Source organism: Lathamus discolor, chromosome 8 (genome assembly GCF_037157495.1).
Source record: "Lathamus discolor isolate bLatDis1 chromosome 8, bLatDis1.hap1, whole genome shotgun sequence".
Classification (NCBI taxonomy): Eukaryota; Metazoa; Chordata; class Aves; order Psittaciformes; family Psittacidae; genus Lathamus; species Lathamus discolor.
Window position 1 is genome coordinate 13,910,894 of NC_088891.1, and position 16,914 is coordinate 13,927,807.

Genomic DNA, 16,914 nt, shown 5'->3' on the forward strand with positions numbered 1-16,914 from the left:
AATAAAGCCATTTGTCTGCCAATAACATTCCTGCTTAACAACTGGAACTTGGAACATTTTTACTGCTTGGAGAGATCTTAATCACTTGATAAGGCTCCCTATGAGGCCTTCACCTATAAGCTTTAAAGCAGCAAAAAGTCTGATTACAAACTCAAATTACATCCTGGGATTCGTGAACCTCTCGTGCATCATCTCTGACTGACTCATAGCAGAACAAGCTTTCTACATGGAGGAAAGAGCAGGATTCAGCGCAGCTTAGAAATAGCAAGCTCTATTTCCATATGTGGAAATTATCACCTATGTAATAGCTCCCTATTTTCCACTGAAGATGTCTGAGTCAGGACAAGAGATACAACAGATTATTTCAGTTTGAAGGCACCTACAATGATCATCTAGTTGAACAAAAGTTAATGCATGTTGTCCAAATGCCTCACTAATAGACTTGGGGCATCAACCACCTCTCTAGGAAGCCTGTTTCACTGTTTGGTCACACCTTCAGTCTAGAAAAGTTTCCTAACGTCTAGTCTAACCCCTGCCCAGTGCAGCTTTGAACCCTCCCCATGTGTCCTGTCACTGGATACCAGGGAGAAGAGCTCAGCACCTCCACTTCGCCTCCTCAGAAAGCTGTAAAGAACAATGAGGTTGCCTCTCAGCCCCCAAACTGACAAGTCTGAAGTCCTCAGTAGCTCCCCTCAGGACATTCCTTCCAGCCCTTTCACCAGTTTGTTGCCCTCCTCTTGACACATTCAAGGACCTCCACATCCTTCTTAAAGGATGGGGCAACAAACTTAAAGCTAGTGCAACAAATACTGAAGACTCACTTTAATTGATTTATTCTGGCATGGAAGAACTCTGCTCCAGAACTTACAAACCTGTTCTTCTACCTCTTCTCACTTGATACATCTTTACCAAACCACCTTAGCACCTGAGGAAAAATTTTCTCATGTCTATGGAAGGAGGGAGGCAGGGGACTATCCTTACTGTGGACCCCAAATACATCAAACCATGCCATTATCTTTAACAGTTTAAGATAGACATAGCACATAAAAATTTCATGGGAAGTACAATTCAAGTGTTATTTTACCTAGCTGCCTTCTCATCTCTGAAGACCTGTTTCCACTGGGATCCAAGCTGTTTTAGGAATGCCATTCCACTTAAAATACACACTTCCATTAGCTAGCAGAGATTCCCATACTGTTTCAGCTCCTAATATACATGTACTTTCTCCACACACAAGCTTTCTTTACTAGATATATTCTATTGTGGGTTTTGTGATAAAAACAGATTTGACAAGAATGATCTTGACATTCATTTTACATAAAGGAAATAAAGTGGCAAAATCACATGGTAGATTTTTAGAGAAACTGGACTCAAAAATATCCTTAAAGGTCACTTCAATACCACTGAAAAGAAATTGCTCAGTTCTCACAGGATAGGTAGAATCAACTTCTATGTAAAACAAGTCCTTAAGTATTAAATTTGACCGTTCAACAGACTTTTGGACTTTTTTATCCATTGTGCTTTCACTTTATCCCAAACATAACAGGATAAAAGTGACGTAAAATTGGTCCCAAAGTTCCCAGTGCCTGCAGAATAAATCTTGCTGTATAAAGTATAAATGTGAGCTATCCTGCTCATTCTAATTGTTTTCTTAAACTAAGTAATATTCAAGAGGTTTAATTATGTTCTTTTGAGCTTTCTCTTGTGACAGTGTATATTTTTAACCATTAATACTAAACATGTCAAAGATCAGTGCTCTCCTTTATCCACCCACAAAAGCTTAAGAAAATGTAACACAGAAAATGAACAACTTATTTTTAGGTGAAATTTTAGATGGATTGAGGTGGGGCAGGGGTGAGTGTAATAGAAGTATTGTCAAAGGAGAGTGGAAAATTCTTTCATTAACAGAAGCTACACTGCTTCTGTTTTATTTGGGGTAGAGGATTTTCTACCTCTTATTTGTCGGCGTTTCTTTAGCAGATCTATACTTTCCTATTTTGAAAGTCATTAGACTATTGGCTTTTAATACAGGCACAATAGAACATTACACTTAAGCACATGATAAAAGTAAGATAAGCAAGACTGCCTCTTTTAAAGACTAATTATTTTATTATTAAATATACTTACTAGAAAGAAATCTGCCAATTTAATCAGTAAAATACCATCTTACTGTCCGCTCATGTGCATTCAATGAAGACATCCTACGAACAAGGCACATGTACATCAGACTTCCAAACAAGAATTTTTGAGCAAAACCCAATATGGAATCATTAAAACCACTGCATCTTACAGTCTTAAAGAACTTTCCCTGCTATGATGATAGTTTCTGAACTATCAAAATCAAGTTTGAGAATATCAATATGCTTATTTCAATGAATTTAACACTTATTTTTGTCATGTCTCCACTGTCTGACCTTTAAATACACTACAAAGACAATAAAAACTGTAAAGAGCATCTATATGTTTGAGTCACTGCCCATTACCTCTGAGGCAATAACATTGACAATAAATAGGATTATTTGTGTTTAAAAAATAAGATGTAAAGAACCTTGGTTACAGAAACTAAAGAGAAGGGAGGGGCAGTAGAAATCAAAATGCATTGAGGGCTACATCTGTGTCTGGATCATGCCAGTCACTGGGATGTCAACAAAGTTCATTGTTCATAACTTCTCTCAGAACCATGTTTGGCTCTAGGCTCACAAAAAATAAGCATGTCACACACCTGCTTGTAAAAGTCATTTAGCTGCTCCTACCCTCTTACAGCTGTACTTCATGGATCTGGAAGAACTGTTTTAACTGAAGCATGGCTACCGAACCTAGGGGTCAAACAATAACTTATATTGCCAATGACACCTCTATTCTATTCTCCACGATGCTTTATCCTTGCTGGCAGGAAGCAATAACCATGTTTGGTTTTCCATTTATTTATATTTTTTTTATCCAGAATAGCTTAGCAAATGTCTGCCTATGCATAGGCACTTTTTTCTTTTTAAGCTTTCCAAAGAAAATGATAGCATTATCTATAACATAAGGAAGAATTATGTTTTGGGGACATGTTTGCAGGTGCTATCTCACACACAGTTTTGCAAAATGGGAAACCTGTAATTGTCTCGTCGAACTCTCTCTGAAAACAAATACATACACAATGCACAAAATGGCTGGCACAGTGTAAATTAAAGCATTAAATTCATTTCTAAATCCTCTGAGCCCTCAGCTGCTAGAGATGGTAGTTGATAGTAGTGAAAAAAATTGCCTCCTTCAAATGTGCTTGGTGGACAGCAGCTTGATGATTGGCAGCACAAATAGAAGACAAACGAGAAAGCCTTCAATCTGCAGCTGATGCACAGGAAGAACATGGGGAGCTGAGTTTACAATAGAGAAAACATTACCAAGCTAATGGCACAGGCAATCATTTGACCACCATGCATCTCTGATAGCAGCAGGGCATCCATTTTCAGTTAAGTGTTAGAGTACCTTTTTGCTTTCTCTGACCACTGCAGGGGTAAAACAACCTAGTGCGTGAAACCCACTGACTGGTAATAAATTACTATATTGGATACTTTTTGTTTTCTTTCAGCAATGACTTTACTGTGTATTCCTGCTATCATTACCAATTAAAGGGGAGATCACGTTAGCAAGCTATATCTAACTGTATATCAGTCCCTATGCTCCAATTGCTTTGGCAAGTATCACAGGGTCAAGAGGCTCCTTTGACCTTTACCAGCTAAGTCTCTGACCACTCACTATTTGAAGCAATCTCAGCTGAACAGATGGATACTTTTGCAGACTCTATAAAGCTTAGAATATAAAGATAAATGAAACTGTGTTTGTGGCTTCAAACTGGTTTATGAGCATAAAATATTGTTAGCAAGTTCCACAAAAATCTGATTTGAAATAGCATGTCTTAAACCTACACTATGAACACAACACCTCTATCTACCAGGAAACTGCTTTTTTTTTTTGTAGTAGCTTCTACAGCTAAAACTAAAAACTTGGTATGACTTACATATTTAGCTAGTACAAAGTCACTTCTTTATTTAGAAAGCCTAATTTAATTACTTTAATCATTAAAAGCAAGAAGAAAATTTAATATAACCTTTACCACGGGAGTGCGTTAGAGCAGCACACAGCGTATGATCAAACAGATCATTCAGTGGATGATTACTAAAACAGTTGGATACTACAGGGCATTCAAAGAAAGCCTGGACCTCATTTCAAATTTCAGTATCTTAAGAGCCCTTACTCAAAATTGCTGCACCAAAATTTTAGTCATGCAACGTAAGAGAATGCTTCAAATTCCCTAGGTGATGCTTGAAGAACTAGTAATAATTAGATAAAAATATGGTCTTGCAATAACATTTATTTGTAACTGAAAAATAATCTGCTGTTCAACAATAACACTGAATGGTCTTTTGTTTGAGCTAAATCACACTGGCAAACCTGCCTTAAATTCACAACCTTTCTTGCATATACACAGCTGTTTAGTTCCTCAGCTGAAAGGATGAACAATGAAGGGTATGTGCAAAGATGCATTTGGTTAAAAATAGTTACACAGCAGGTATTTAATTGAAATAGCTCTTAAACATTTTCCATACACCATCTCTAAAAGAACCTGTAGAGAAAGAAGGGATGTAAATTACCAGCTATACTTTTATCTCCATGTAAAAACCATATGCACCTTCTAATCCAATATAGCTCCCATCAACAATCCACATGTACACACTCCCATGTCTCACCTTGCCTGCCTCCTGGAGCTTCAAATTTAGGGAGCATGTGAACAGTTTTTGCTACTAAAAGTATCCATAGCCTCTGAAAGCGGGCAGAAAAGACAGGCCTACCCTCTCCAAAGCAATGCTGGGCTTACGCACAGGGTGAAGATCATGCAGAGTAAAGGTGTTACTACAACACAAAGGTCATATTTCTTACCTTCAGACACTTCACTTAGTTGTAGGACAGAGGATACTCTTGAGGGGGTCATTCAGAACTTTTCTTGTTCATTTACCCTTTTTAAACCTCAGTACTCACACATAAAGAACTAAGCATAAAAGGCCTGGAGTCAACAGTGGTGCAACATTTTGCTTTCACATGCAATTTGTGCTTTATCTGAGGCTTCATCATTTGGACAATGCAGTCCCAAATAAACATGCCAATTCATGATGAATTTTCCCATATGAACTAGTTTAAAGAAACTGCTTAGACCTTGTCTTACTTTACGTCATTATATTATTCACTACAACTTTGATCATATTACTGAGGATGCCCAGATCCTCCTAAGAATCCAGCTCTCACACAGAAAAGGCTATAATACTTTTTTACATTATCAGTGCTTATCCATTTAACTGCAACATGAGCAGAGTCAAGCTCTGTCCTTCCACTACTACAATCTTTCGCCCCCTTTTTTATTTAATCCCAGTGTAGAATGTTACCATTTTTGCAGCACTTTGACCAGTAATTGTGTCATCACTCCTGGTGAGTCTGTGGCATAATGTGTGATGAACAGACTAAACCACTGCATAAATACCCCTTCTTATCATGTATGGAAGGCCACTGTCAGGCAGATTGTTGGCCAGATGGATATACTGGGCACAACAAATTTTAAGCCATTATGAGAGAACTGCTAATACATCTATCACTCAATGTAGAGAACTGAAAATTGAATGTTTCTCACATTTTGTTTTCATGTCCACACTGTCTCTCCATCACAAATACTGAACTTAAATTTTTCATTGGATTTAATGCAAGTAAATGTATGAAAGTGATTTTGGAGACAAATACCTTTGACAATGTCTCTAATACTATGAATACAGAAACAATATAAAACCAAACTGGAGATCCGCTGCTCTCAAAATAAGTCTTTGACATGGACAGTCTCTGCACCATGAAAAGTTTAGATGAAAGAATAAGGCGCTTTTAAATTAAGTCTCATTAATTTATATACTCAATATCCAAATATTCTGGTTATATCTTAACATGTATTGAACGTAGAAGTAAATTACCTAAGCATATCCTTAGAAATATATAGGGCTCAGCAATCAGTGGTAGCCAAGACATTTTCAGCCTTACTCAGCACTCAAGAAAACCTGTAAGATGGAACATTTCTCCCATGTTTCCTAGATCCTCAACTGGACAAACAGTGCTACGGTACTCCAGAAAATACAAACTACTGACTCATGGATCTAGGAATTATTATACTGAACAATTTACTGGATGAATGAACATCCAAATATCTGAGAATAATGCTGAACACAGAGATACTGCTAACACGACCTTCGAAGGAGGGTAAAAGCATGAGATTATTGCTTTGCCCTAAGAAGGATTGATGTATATAAAAATTAAGTTACCAACCCATGGCTGGCTGCTGACTCCAACTGAAATAACATATTTGCCCTGGGCTGCTCTGATAGTGCATTTTCCATATTGGATTATAAGAATCCCACCCATAAATTTATCTACATAAGTACTAGGAAAAAAAAAAAAAAAACCTAGGGAAAAAACCCACCATCACACCACAAAACATGTGATTAAATTCTTAAATTTTAATTGAAATCCTATCTATCCTAGAAAATGCCATTCTTGAAAACACAGGAATAAGAAAGCTGGACTTTACTCAGATCTTGTATCATACTAAAATGTATCAGGACAACTGCTGAGTCTCCATACTCAGATTTCGAACTGTTCTTTCCTTAACAGTTGTTCAACCTTACTGAAGGCACTAGAACTGCATAGGCTTCCAAGAGGACAATATTTGCAAACAAATATTCTCAGCCATCCAGTTGGCTAAGTCATCCTTTCCCATAAGTACTGCACAAACCAATTCTGACCACCAGAACAAATTAAGGTTTTAGTATTAATATGTAGAAAAGAATATCAAGAGAATAGAAACGTAAGCACTGGTGTTGCTTGGTTTTTAATTGAACCACAGTTTAGCTTAATGTTTTATTTCTGCTATTAAACTGAGATAAGAGAGTCAATTAGTTATCTTGAGGAAGGTAGCAGATAGCAAGTCTTTTGCAGAGTATGGTTTGGTGTTGCAAGTCCTAGTTCTATAATTGCATTCAAAGTGCCTACGTATTTCTGAAAAAATCACTGCTCATTTTTGGCTTTTTTAATAGGTATGTGGGGCAGCAAACAGAAGTCTCACACATCTGAGCTCCTGTTAATACTTTTCTTCACTAAAATGATACTTATTGAACTATAGGAAGCCACGAACTTACTATTTCAAATAGAAAATTTTATCGTAAGTGTAAAGATTCCACCACCCTCCAATCATGAATGGTGGGGAATTCTCAAGAACATCACTGGACAACTTGCAAATATAAAGATTGTAACAAAGATGATGTAATTTATTTTAGAATTATTAGCATTAGGTAGAGCACTTCCAAGGAAAATCAATTTGGCTGATCTCTGAAGAAAAAAATCACACCTTAGAGACTAGAAAGTAGTAAAGGTAAAATGTAAGACCGGAAAATTCAAACTGTGTATGACTCCACACCCAGAACTAAAAGAAACAATAAGAAGTGAAGAATAAGGTATCACAAACAGCACTTCAGTACGAAAAAAGCCTCTATATTCCTATCCATAAAGATATGTCCCTAAAAACTAAATACAAACTTTGCTACAGTTTCCAAGGGACAAAGAAGGGTACAACAGCGTGACAGCTGACGTATGGGAGAAGACAAAGAGCAAAAGCTAGTTTAGCTTCAATAAATGTTCCTCCAATGTGAAATACTTCACAAGGACTATTGATATTGACCTTAGAATTATATAGGTAGGACACCACAGCACCTTTTTTAGCTTTAACACAGGGTCCAATTAGTTGTCCAGGCAGGGAAAACAAAAATTTTATGTCAGTCACCTTCTGTATAACAGAAAGTTTTTAGAAGTACACAGAACCTGTATGGAGCACTGAAACACAGAGTTAAGGCTTATCAGATTTCTCTTAGACTGTGTTACTTTTTATCCACATCTGCAAGAGTAAAATAATCTGCAAGAGTGCTCTACTATCACAATGTCAGATTTTTGCTTTCATTGTGTTTTGAAGCAGTGGATAAAACACTGAAATCAACAAACTCTGGAGTTCCTGGACCAATTAAAAAAATTACAGTAGCTTCCAACAAATCTGACCTGTGGTTCAATCACTCAATCTCTCTCAGGATCATGATGCCTTTTAACTGGTATCATTTTAATCTCATAACTGCAGTTATTACTTCACTGCAGTTATGCTGCTACCTTGATCCCTTGATAAAATATTTAATCATGAAATTTCATGGGAAACAAAGAACTGAAATGTTTTGCATCTGAGTTACAGGAAATACATCTATACCTTCATTTCTTTACTCATTTTCCTACTACATGTATTTAATATACTACTAAATATAGCTTCTGAACACCAGGCCCAGTAAAAAAAATAGAAATGCCCTGGCAGTAGCAGCATAAAGGTTACCAGCTTTAAGGAGAAGTGCTCTACTTTGTTCTGCTTTGTTCTTAAATAATCCACTTCATAAAAATTATCAAGATCTGTAATTCCCCATCATAATACTCTAAATTTTACAAAAGAAATAAAAAGAAGCCATGTCTAGCATATCACTGTTTATGATACCACTCCTGATTTTGTATTTAATAAGTATTATTTGGTATTTGTGCTGGTAACTTATTTCCATTTTTCTATCAATTTTTCCATCAGTAAGATTTAACTAGCAGTGATTTTCCAGGCTTCCAATAACAATTTTATTTTCAAATTGCATCCTTTATTATACTAAAACAAGCAAACTGATATTGTCCCACAGTCTTCATTTGTCTTTTACTTATTCTGTGCAGCAACATACCAAGGTAGGTATTGCTGATTTATAATTTCTGTACGTTTTTGTTTCTTTCTTTAAGCAGCTATAAAAATATAAACTTTGGCTCTCCTCCTAAGAAAATGCCTGTATATATTTTATTTAGAGCAGAGCATGTATGCAATAATGTAAGTGAACCTTAAATTAGTCACCAAGTTAGACTACCAATGGTAGGCACATCAATTTAAAAAGCATCTAGAAGTGTTATAGTAACTGATACTTAGCTACTCTGGTCATAATTTGTAAACCAAAATGAACTTCTACAGGTACTGTATAAACCCTTAATTAGATACTTTGACACTATTTTCTGCATGACATCCATTAATACTGAAATAACAGTATTTTAATAAATAGCTGAGTGGATATAGCAAACAATAAATATACCTATCATTCCCACGGAACTTCTTATGTAAATAAATACTTCCCCCCCAACCTCATTCTTGCCTTGCTTGTCTCTGAAACAGAGTAAAAAAATCCCCTTTTCTGGTCTAGCTCTTCAGTAGTACAATTCAGCAGTCCAAGGTTTACATAGATTTTAAAATCTGTTCCTCCCTCAAGATTTTTACCCAGAAGAAGCTGTAAATACATTACTGAAATAACTGGAAATATCTGTGCATGATGAACACGGATTTATATCAGAATTATTTATCTGAAAAGCCAGGAAACCCTGTAACATGAAAGGTTCCTGGAACATCAGGAAAAAAATTCCCAGACATATCCAGCTTTTTATGTGCATCAATGAAATCTTCATATGATGTACTGAAGCATTTCAATCTTTTTTTTTTAAACCAGTTTTTCACACAGCTCCAATTTTCAAATGTAACTATGTCTTAAAGGTATAATGGGAGCCAGTTCCATATCAACACCATGAGCACACGATCTAGTGTGTAGTCTATTGTAATTAAGACCAGTGATTCAATACCTATTGCTACTGGCCAGGTATCATAGCAACCTTGTGTCACTGACTACTGCTGTAAAACTGTTCAGCACCAGCAAGACTATGCTTCAGAAAAATCTACAATGGCACTACGGATTGTCAACATCTGTGGGGGCTGTTACAGGGAGAACAACAAAGAAATCTGCTTTAAAAACCCCTATGCTTCGAAAATTGACAGGGATACTACAGTAGCACCATGAAAAAGAAAAAAATAAAGAGGAAGGAAAGACCATTTTTTGCCATTCATTACATAACTTATGCACCCACATCCTAATATCCATCCATATAAGCTGAGTTGAAATAATGCTGCATTACCACATTGTTTATGTATTTCCACAAAGCAGTCTTTTTCTTTCTTTCTAAACACAAACATCATTCATCACCAACATTAATCTGAAAATAAAACAGACCCACTTTCAAAATAATATTTAAACTTCCACAAATGAACTCTGGATAGTCTTGTATAAATCTGCAAAAAAACAGGTTACTATGAACAAGAACCCAATATTGATTTTTCTGCGGTGCAGTAAAGCATCTCCATTCTATTTGGCTGCTGTCAAAGCCACTCTTTAACAGCTGGAGTCAAATTGCACTATTTACAGCAAGAGCCCTTGTCAAGTGGACCATAAGTATTCTAACAATACACTATTCAAATGGCACTTTGCCACACAAATTGCTGACTTGATGAATACCCCATGTCAATGACTAAGGCCAATATAAAAGTTTCATTTTTATGAGAGGTTTTACATTCACATATTAAGTAAAGCTTCCTTGAAAAACTATTAAGCTATATATTTTTGGTCTTTTGACATTGAAAATAATTAAAATCTGTTTAAATATATCAAGAGGATTTGACAACATTAATATGGATCTTGTGTTAACTGCATTTGTCACACTCATCTGTTATTGGTACTCCCACTGGCACGTGCAGTACAATAAAAGAATTAAAATGGTCAAAACACCATGAAATCAAAGCATTCGGCTTTTGTATCTGTGATTTACATGATGACAAACGTTTTGAAAGAAAGCCTTTGAAGCTGGACTGCTATGTGAGGATATTTTTCTGCTTTATTCTTAGGATGGAGGAAAGAGACGGTTACTTTATAAATGTTATTTTGCCTTAAATATAATATTAATGATAAACCATGTGATATTAAACATTAAGAAAAAAAGCTGAATCTTACTTGCTATCTTCATGTGGATCACCCCACTGTACAAAATAAGGATCACTCAAAACCATAATACCAACAGGACAGAACAGCTACCCCTTATTTTTTGTGACAAATCTTCTGAAATTGAATTCTTTAAAAAGAGACTAAAATTGACATCTTTAAAAAATAATTAACAATTTTATCATTATATTGAATCTCTAATACACAATTTTCAAAAGCAGCAAAATGAGAATAAAATACTCGTTGTATACATTTATACTAAAGCCTTTTGGGAATCTGAAAATTTTATGATAGTTTCACCTGTGCGATCATTATGTTTTGTCATATGGTATGGGATGTTGAACTCTGATATGCCCAGAACTTTCACTAATTTCATGAGACTCGATTTCAAAATAGTAAAATACAATGACCCAGAAGAGTCAATACAGCACGTTCCGAAAAAACTGTTTCCTGAACAGGAACTAAGAAAACCAGCAGATTTCATAACCAGTCTTCATTTCAGCAATAACAAAACAGTGTTAAAGGAAGCGTCAGAGCTCCAAGCTCCTTTTGTATAGCCTGCATTTGGACTTCTGGAATAGTATTAAAGGGACCTCCATTGTTATTATCTTCTCAGATTTAGCTACACCCTATACATTTAGCCTCCAGCATCTCCCACACTAATCTACGGAACCTGCTGTAATGGGTATGGAGTTGGGAAGAAAAGCTAGATGTAACGGATGACAGATTTTTGATGAATGCAAAGTGGTTTCCTAAGAATAGGACTTCATTTGTTAGGAAATGAGACTAAAATAACAGTACTATAATGACAAAAAGATGAAATAAAAGATATTTTGACAGTCATAGGGAAGTCTAAGAGACATCAGTAATATTCTCTCAATAAAAAGTTTTTATCTGATGACTTTTTCATCAAGTCCCAAATATGAAAGTTGAAACAAGAAAATGGAATATTTTATTGTGAAATCAGAGCAGCCAAGATTTTTGTCTGATGAAGTGCTATAAAATATTATTACAACTCCACTGTTGCCTGTTGTGATATAAATCCCAAAACATGTGAAACTTCACACTTCACAATTTACCAAAACCTATTTTCCCGTATTCCATGGGCAGTACATTTTCTTCCCAGCCACTTTGTAAAAGCCAAGCAATTTTTAATTTAACAAGTATGACCAAAACTACACTCCAAACACAACTACAACTTTTTCCGTTGTTCCTCTTTAAAAAGGCAAGAAGAAACTATTCTTTTTAATGAACAGTGAGATCAGATTCTGTGTCAATGGCCAACTAGTGCACCATCTGCCCCACAACATGCTCAGCAGGATTACGCTCTAATAAGACTTTTCAGAAAATGGGATCAAACAGAACTTTAGAAATCAGACTAAGGTTACTAAAAGGTCAAAGATAAATATTAAGAGTTAAACAATAATTATTATAAACTCAAAGTTATATGTAAATTTTTAGGTAACAATTACAAAAGACTAGAAAAGAAAATTGAAGAATGAGGACTTGGATTAAGCTACACTTTAACGGACAGAACTTTGGAATATTCAGTATTTAATTGACCATAATTAATAAAGCCAGAAAAAGGCCTGAGACCATTCTGGAAGCTGTTTCCACATGCAAGCTGAGGGAAAGCATTTTTTCATCTTTTAACTTATTTCGCAGACTTTGGTGACATTCCCATACTAGTTGGAAGATGTTTTTAATCTAAATTCAGGATTGAGGAACAGCAAACATAACTTTTTATTGCAGTGAACAGAAATACCAAAACCCATTAATTAAAAGGTAACAAACAAGAAAAAAACAAGACTGAGGCCCAATTCTTCAAGATACACTCGTATCAAGAGCTCACTGAATTTATCCATTCCTGAGGCACAAACAGGGTTTTGTAAAAGTATGTACCATTATCTTCCAACCTGAATAGAGTAATATCCACCTAACTGAATTGAAAATTGTATTACATTTGATACAGTTTGAATACTTAGTTTGAATTTAGCAAATATAGGCTTTTTAAATATCTACACATAACTGGAAAATATAGGTGTATCTAGGCTACAAACAGAATTATTACTGCATTTTCAACCTTCTGGTAAGGTGCCTCTGTACTTGTCTTCTCAGCTTTAACAGCACATTAACACTTGTTTCAGCATGGTATTTCCTTCTGTTCTTTTTCAAAGCAAAGAGAAAGAGCACAGCTTCCCCATCACTCACAATTATTTGGTTTAAGGACTTTTACCAGGAGGTTCTGAGGTTACTGCTAATAGACACAGTCATAAGCCAGAGGCATAAGGAAATAGGGTCTAACTATGGGTGCAAATTCTCTGAGAAAATAATTCTGAGATTATCTACTGGTGACCTTGCATAAGGCACCCCCCTAGTCTTGCTCATCTGTTGTATGAAATAGGGTTGAAGATGTAAAACTGAGCCAGTCAGAACAAGCCTTTATAAACTTTAAAGCAAGCCCCCATACCACCTATACAGGACTACTTTCAGTGAAGGTGAAAAAGTAAAGAATTTGGATCATAACTCGCTCTGGAGAAATGCTTTACTTTTCCTTCTTACCTTATCTGAAGATTTTTCTGTATGAGTGAGATCATAAGAGACCATGCCACATCTATAAAAGCTAGAATGTTTGTATCCCGCATTTTTATTTCTTTTTGACTCCTGAGATACAGGAAGTAGAGCATCTGCCACCAGGTATTCCGAATCGTCAATGGCACTAAGAATTGCTTTTGCCGTTTCACCTGTTTCATGTCTTTCCAGTGTGCCTAGAGAAATGAAAACAGACAATGCATTTTTTCCAAGAAACTATACTAATTCATATTTCAGTGTAAGTATCACAGTATTAGCTTATTACATTTCATGTAAGCAGATAAATCATGAAGAATTTACAGATGAGCCAACTAATTCCTCATCTTATGGACCTTCAGAATATAATTTTACACAAGGGTCTGTTCAACAGCATTATTACATTAAAAACCAAAACCTAATTTCTATAGAAATCACTACAGCAAATGCCAACAAGAAACAGGCATTGTGTATATGTCAAGTCAGATGCAATTTTCAAAAGGAGAAAAAGAAATTCAAGACTACCACTTGCCCTAACTCTGCTCAAGAATCATTTGTTTTGTTTCCACAAAGCCCTCACAGAGCATCTGTATCATTAACAGTGTAAACAATAACACGTTTATGTAATATTTTAGTGCTGTCCTCTAGTGTTCTGGGTTACAAATAGCAAGGGAAAGCTCAAATTTTTCCTTCCATTCTTAAAAACATTGTTACTTCTTGCACTTTTTAAACACCTGAATATAGCACATGTATCTTAGCAGTCTGATTCTTTTAACTCTAGGCAATCTGGTTCCTTTAACTGTTATACAGTTCAGTTATAATTTTATTTAGTAATAATTTTAGTAACAGCACTTTATAAATGACATTAAAGATATGTAAACTGAGCTTAAATGTATTTGAAATGAGCTCCTACTAAACGCTACACATTTCCTATAGGAATAAAACTCATAAGAAATTGCTGAAACGGCATGTTTCCTATACATATCAGAGGTAAAAGACATGTGAAAGATTTTTAAAGTATTAAATATCTGCTGTAACATGAAATGTTTTTTCCCTTAAGTTTGAATTCTTTGTAGCCTCAAGTAACACAACATGAATTTTCCCTTTCACCGCTACCAGAAAAAAATGTGTAACATTGAAGTTCTATCAGTAACACCTGCTAAAAATATTGGACTGGGATTGAGGGATCTCATACGGTAAGTGTTTGTGTGTATATGTGTATAAAAACTCTTCATCTGAAATTATTTCTTTGAAACTCATCCATTTCTGTTCACTGCAGTATCACCTCTGTTATTTACAGGGCCAAAAGTCTTTGAATTCAAAGCAATGCAACTGATTCTTTGTTTCCTACAATATCAATTGAATACCATAGATTACTATAATATTGCACTGAAAAACTAAAGATCAGTCCCAGTTGGATTTAATACATAACTTTCTTTAACCCTCCCCAGGATTTGGAGCTACTGTTAGGGATCATCACAGAACTGAATATTTACTGCAAGGAAAGCTAGTTGCCTAAAGGTCTTTACAGTTGGAATATCTACAAATATTTCAAAACAAACCTTGATACAATGCTCCCAACATTGCAATGTTTCAATAGTTCAAACACAGAAACTATTAATAGAAGCCTAAAAGGAAGGATGATACAATACATACTAGACATAAGCAAACACACATCCTTAAAAGAATGAAAAGTGTTTGCAGCGTTACACTTAAAAATAACAGTCACAACAACAGTGACTCAGCTAATATTATTTTAGCATCTTTATGCATGCAATGTAGTCTTTCAAGCTGTAAGCATATCCTGTTTCATCACAGAACCCCCTCCATCATACAGAGCAAAAGATGAACAAAAATCACTAAAAAATGTAGCTCTTCTCCTTTATTAAGTGTGAAGGACTAAGCTTTCCCTACTACCTTCTGCAATAATTCCATTATGCAATGAACACTTACATGTGTATATATACGTATATACACACGTATATATCCATCCTTGTTTTCTGTATCACTTGTGTAATTCACTACCAGGAATACTGAAGTGCTTCAGAAAGACTATTATCATAATATCCTTATGAAATTACTACGTATCATTTTTATGGACAAGTATTAAAAGCAAGTATTATACTAAATTTTTAATCAATCCAAGAATTTTGAGGGCATGGTATTAAATTTCAAAGACCTGATTACATACTTTTTAGCATTAGACAGAACTTCAAAACAGGTTTTGCTAGCTTTAGATGTGCACACCACCAGTCATACCCTTAGAGCCAGACTGTTATGTGGAAGATTACGTGAAAGATTCTTGTATATACAGAATAGAATACAATAATTAAGGCTATCATACTACAGTAGCAAAAGGGGATCAAATGATGTTTCTGTCACAAATCAAGATATGAGCCACCTGACTTTTCATCCTCCTATAAATGCATATATACTCAGGAGAAAAAAAAAAAACCCAAACATATGTATTTAAAGCTTGCATTAGTTTCTATATAACAGAGCTTATTCCCTGGAAACAGCTTCAGAGCCAAGTATACAACTTCCGGTTGAACAAAAGATTTTTAGTCTAAAGGAAAAGAAACAAACCAGAAAAGTGGTAAAAATCACAGAAAAGGGGGACAGAAGCATTTCGCCTTTGAAGACCACAGCCTGAATGACATAAAGAGGCAGTCGTGATGTATGTGAAAGCAAACTGGTATTTCATACTTTACACTCACACACATTTCAAAATGCTGATAAATTGGTTTCTACATATTGTAGTCTTATGGATGTAAACAGAAACAACTGTACATGTGTTACTGAACAATTCTGCTACCTACTGAACTCTTTTCTAAGTGTCAGCATTGGAATCATGCTTGTAGCAAGTGTAACATTTTCCATGTGTAGTTTGGAGAAGAGAAAATTAACTATAATATGAAAAAAAATCCCTTCAGCATTCACACTGGGCAAGAGATGGGACTCAGCCTCTCATATGGAGTCACAACATTTACTATTTCTGTTTTTTATTTTTTAAGCACATTAATAGGCAGAAAACAATGCCCTGGACAACCAGTTTAGTTTCTTACTAACAGAAGTCTGTGATATCCTAAAATCAATTTCAGAAATTCACGAGTTCCATCTTAAATTATTTATATATCATCCACAACAGCTATCTAAACTCTCTCACAAGTAGTACCTTCTAGAAAATGGTTCCTTTATAAAGCATGGTTGCTTGCATATTCACCTTAATCATGGATCTCTGTATATGTGTGTAGACATGTACAGATTTGTGTACACAGAGCTCCAATAAAAGGGCACAAAGGGCATAGGGAAATGGGTGCGATGGAAAGGGGCAAATATTACAAAGTATTCGTTATCCAGTGTACTTTACACTTCTGAAGAGCCCAAAATACTTATTTGC

The 16,914-nt window shown here is 35.4% G+C and overlaps 1 protein-coding gene across 7 annotated transcripts in view; it reads right to left on the minus strand.

The window, feature by feature from the left end:
- Nucleotides 1-16,914, minus strand: part of WDR72 (WD repeat domain 72) — a 113,403-nt gene that overhangs the window by 57,135 nt on the left and 39,354 nt on the right. For all 7 annotated transcript variants that reach the window (XM_065688910.1, XM_065688915.1, XM_065688911.1 and 4 more), the window contains one exon: nucleotides 13,509-13,714. In XM_065688910.1, coding sequence (XP_065544982.1) covers nucleotides 13,509-13,714 — 206 coding nt within the window. The remainder of the gene's footprint in view (nucleotides 1-13,508; nucleotides 13,715-16,914) is intronic.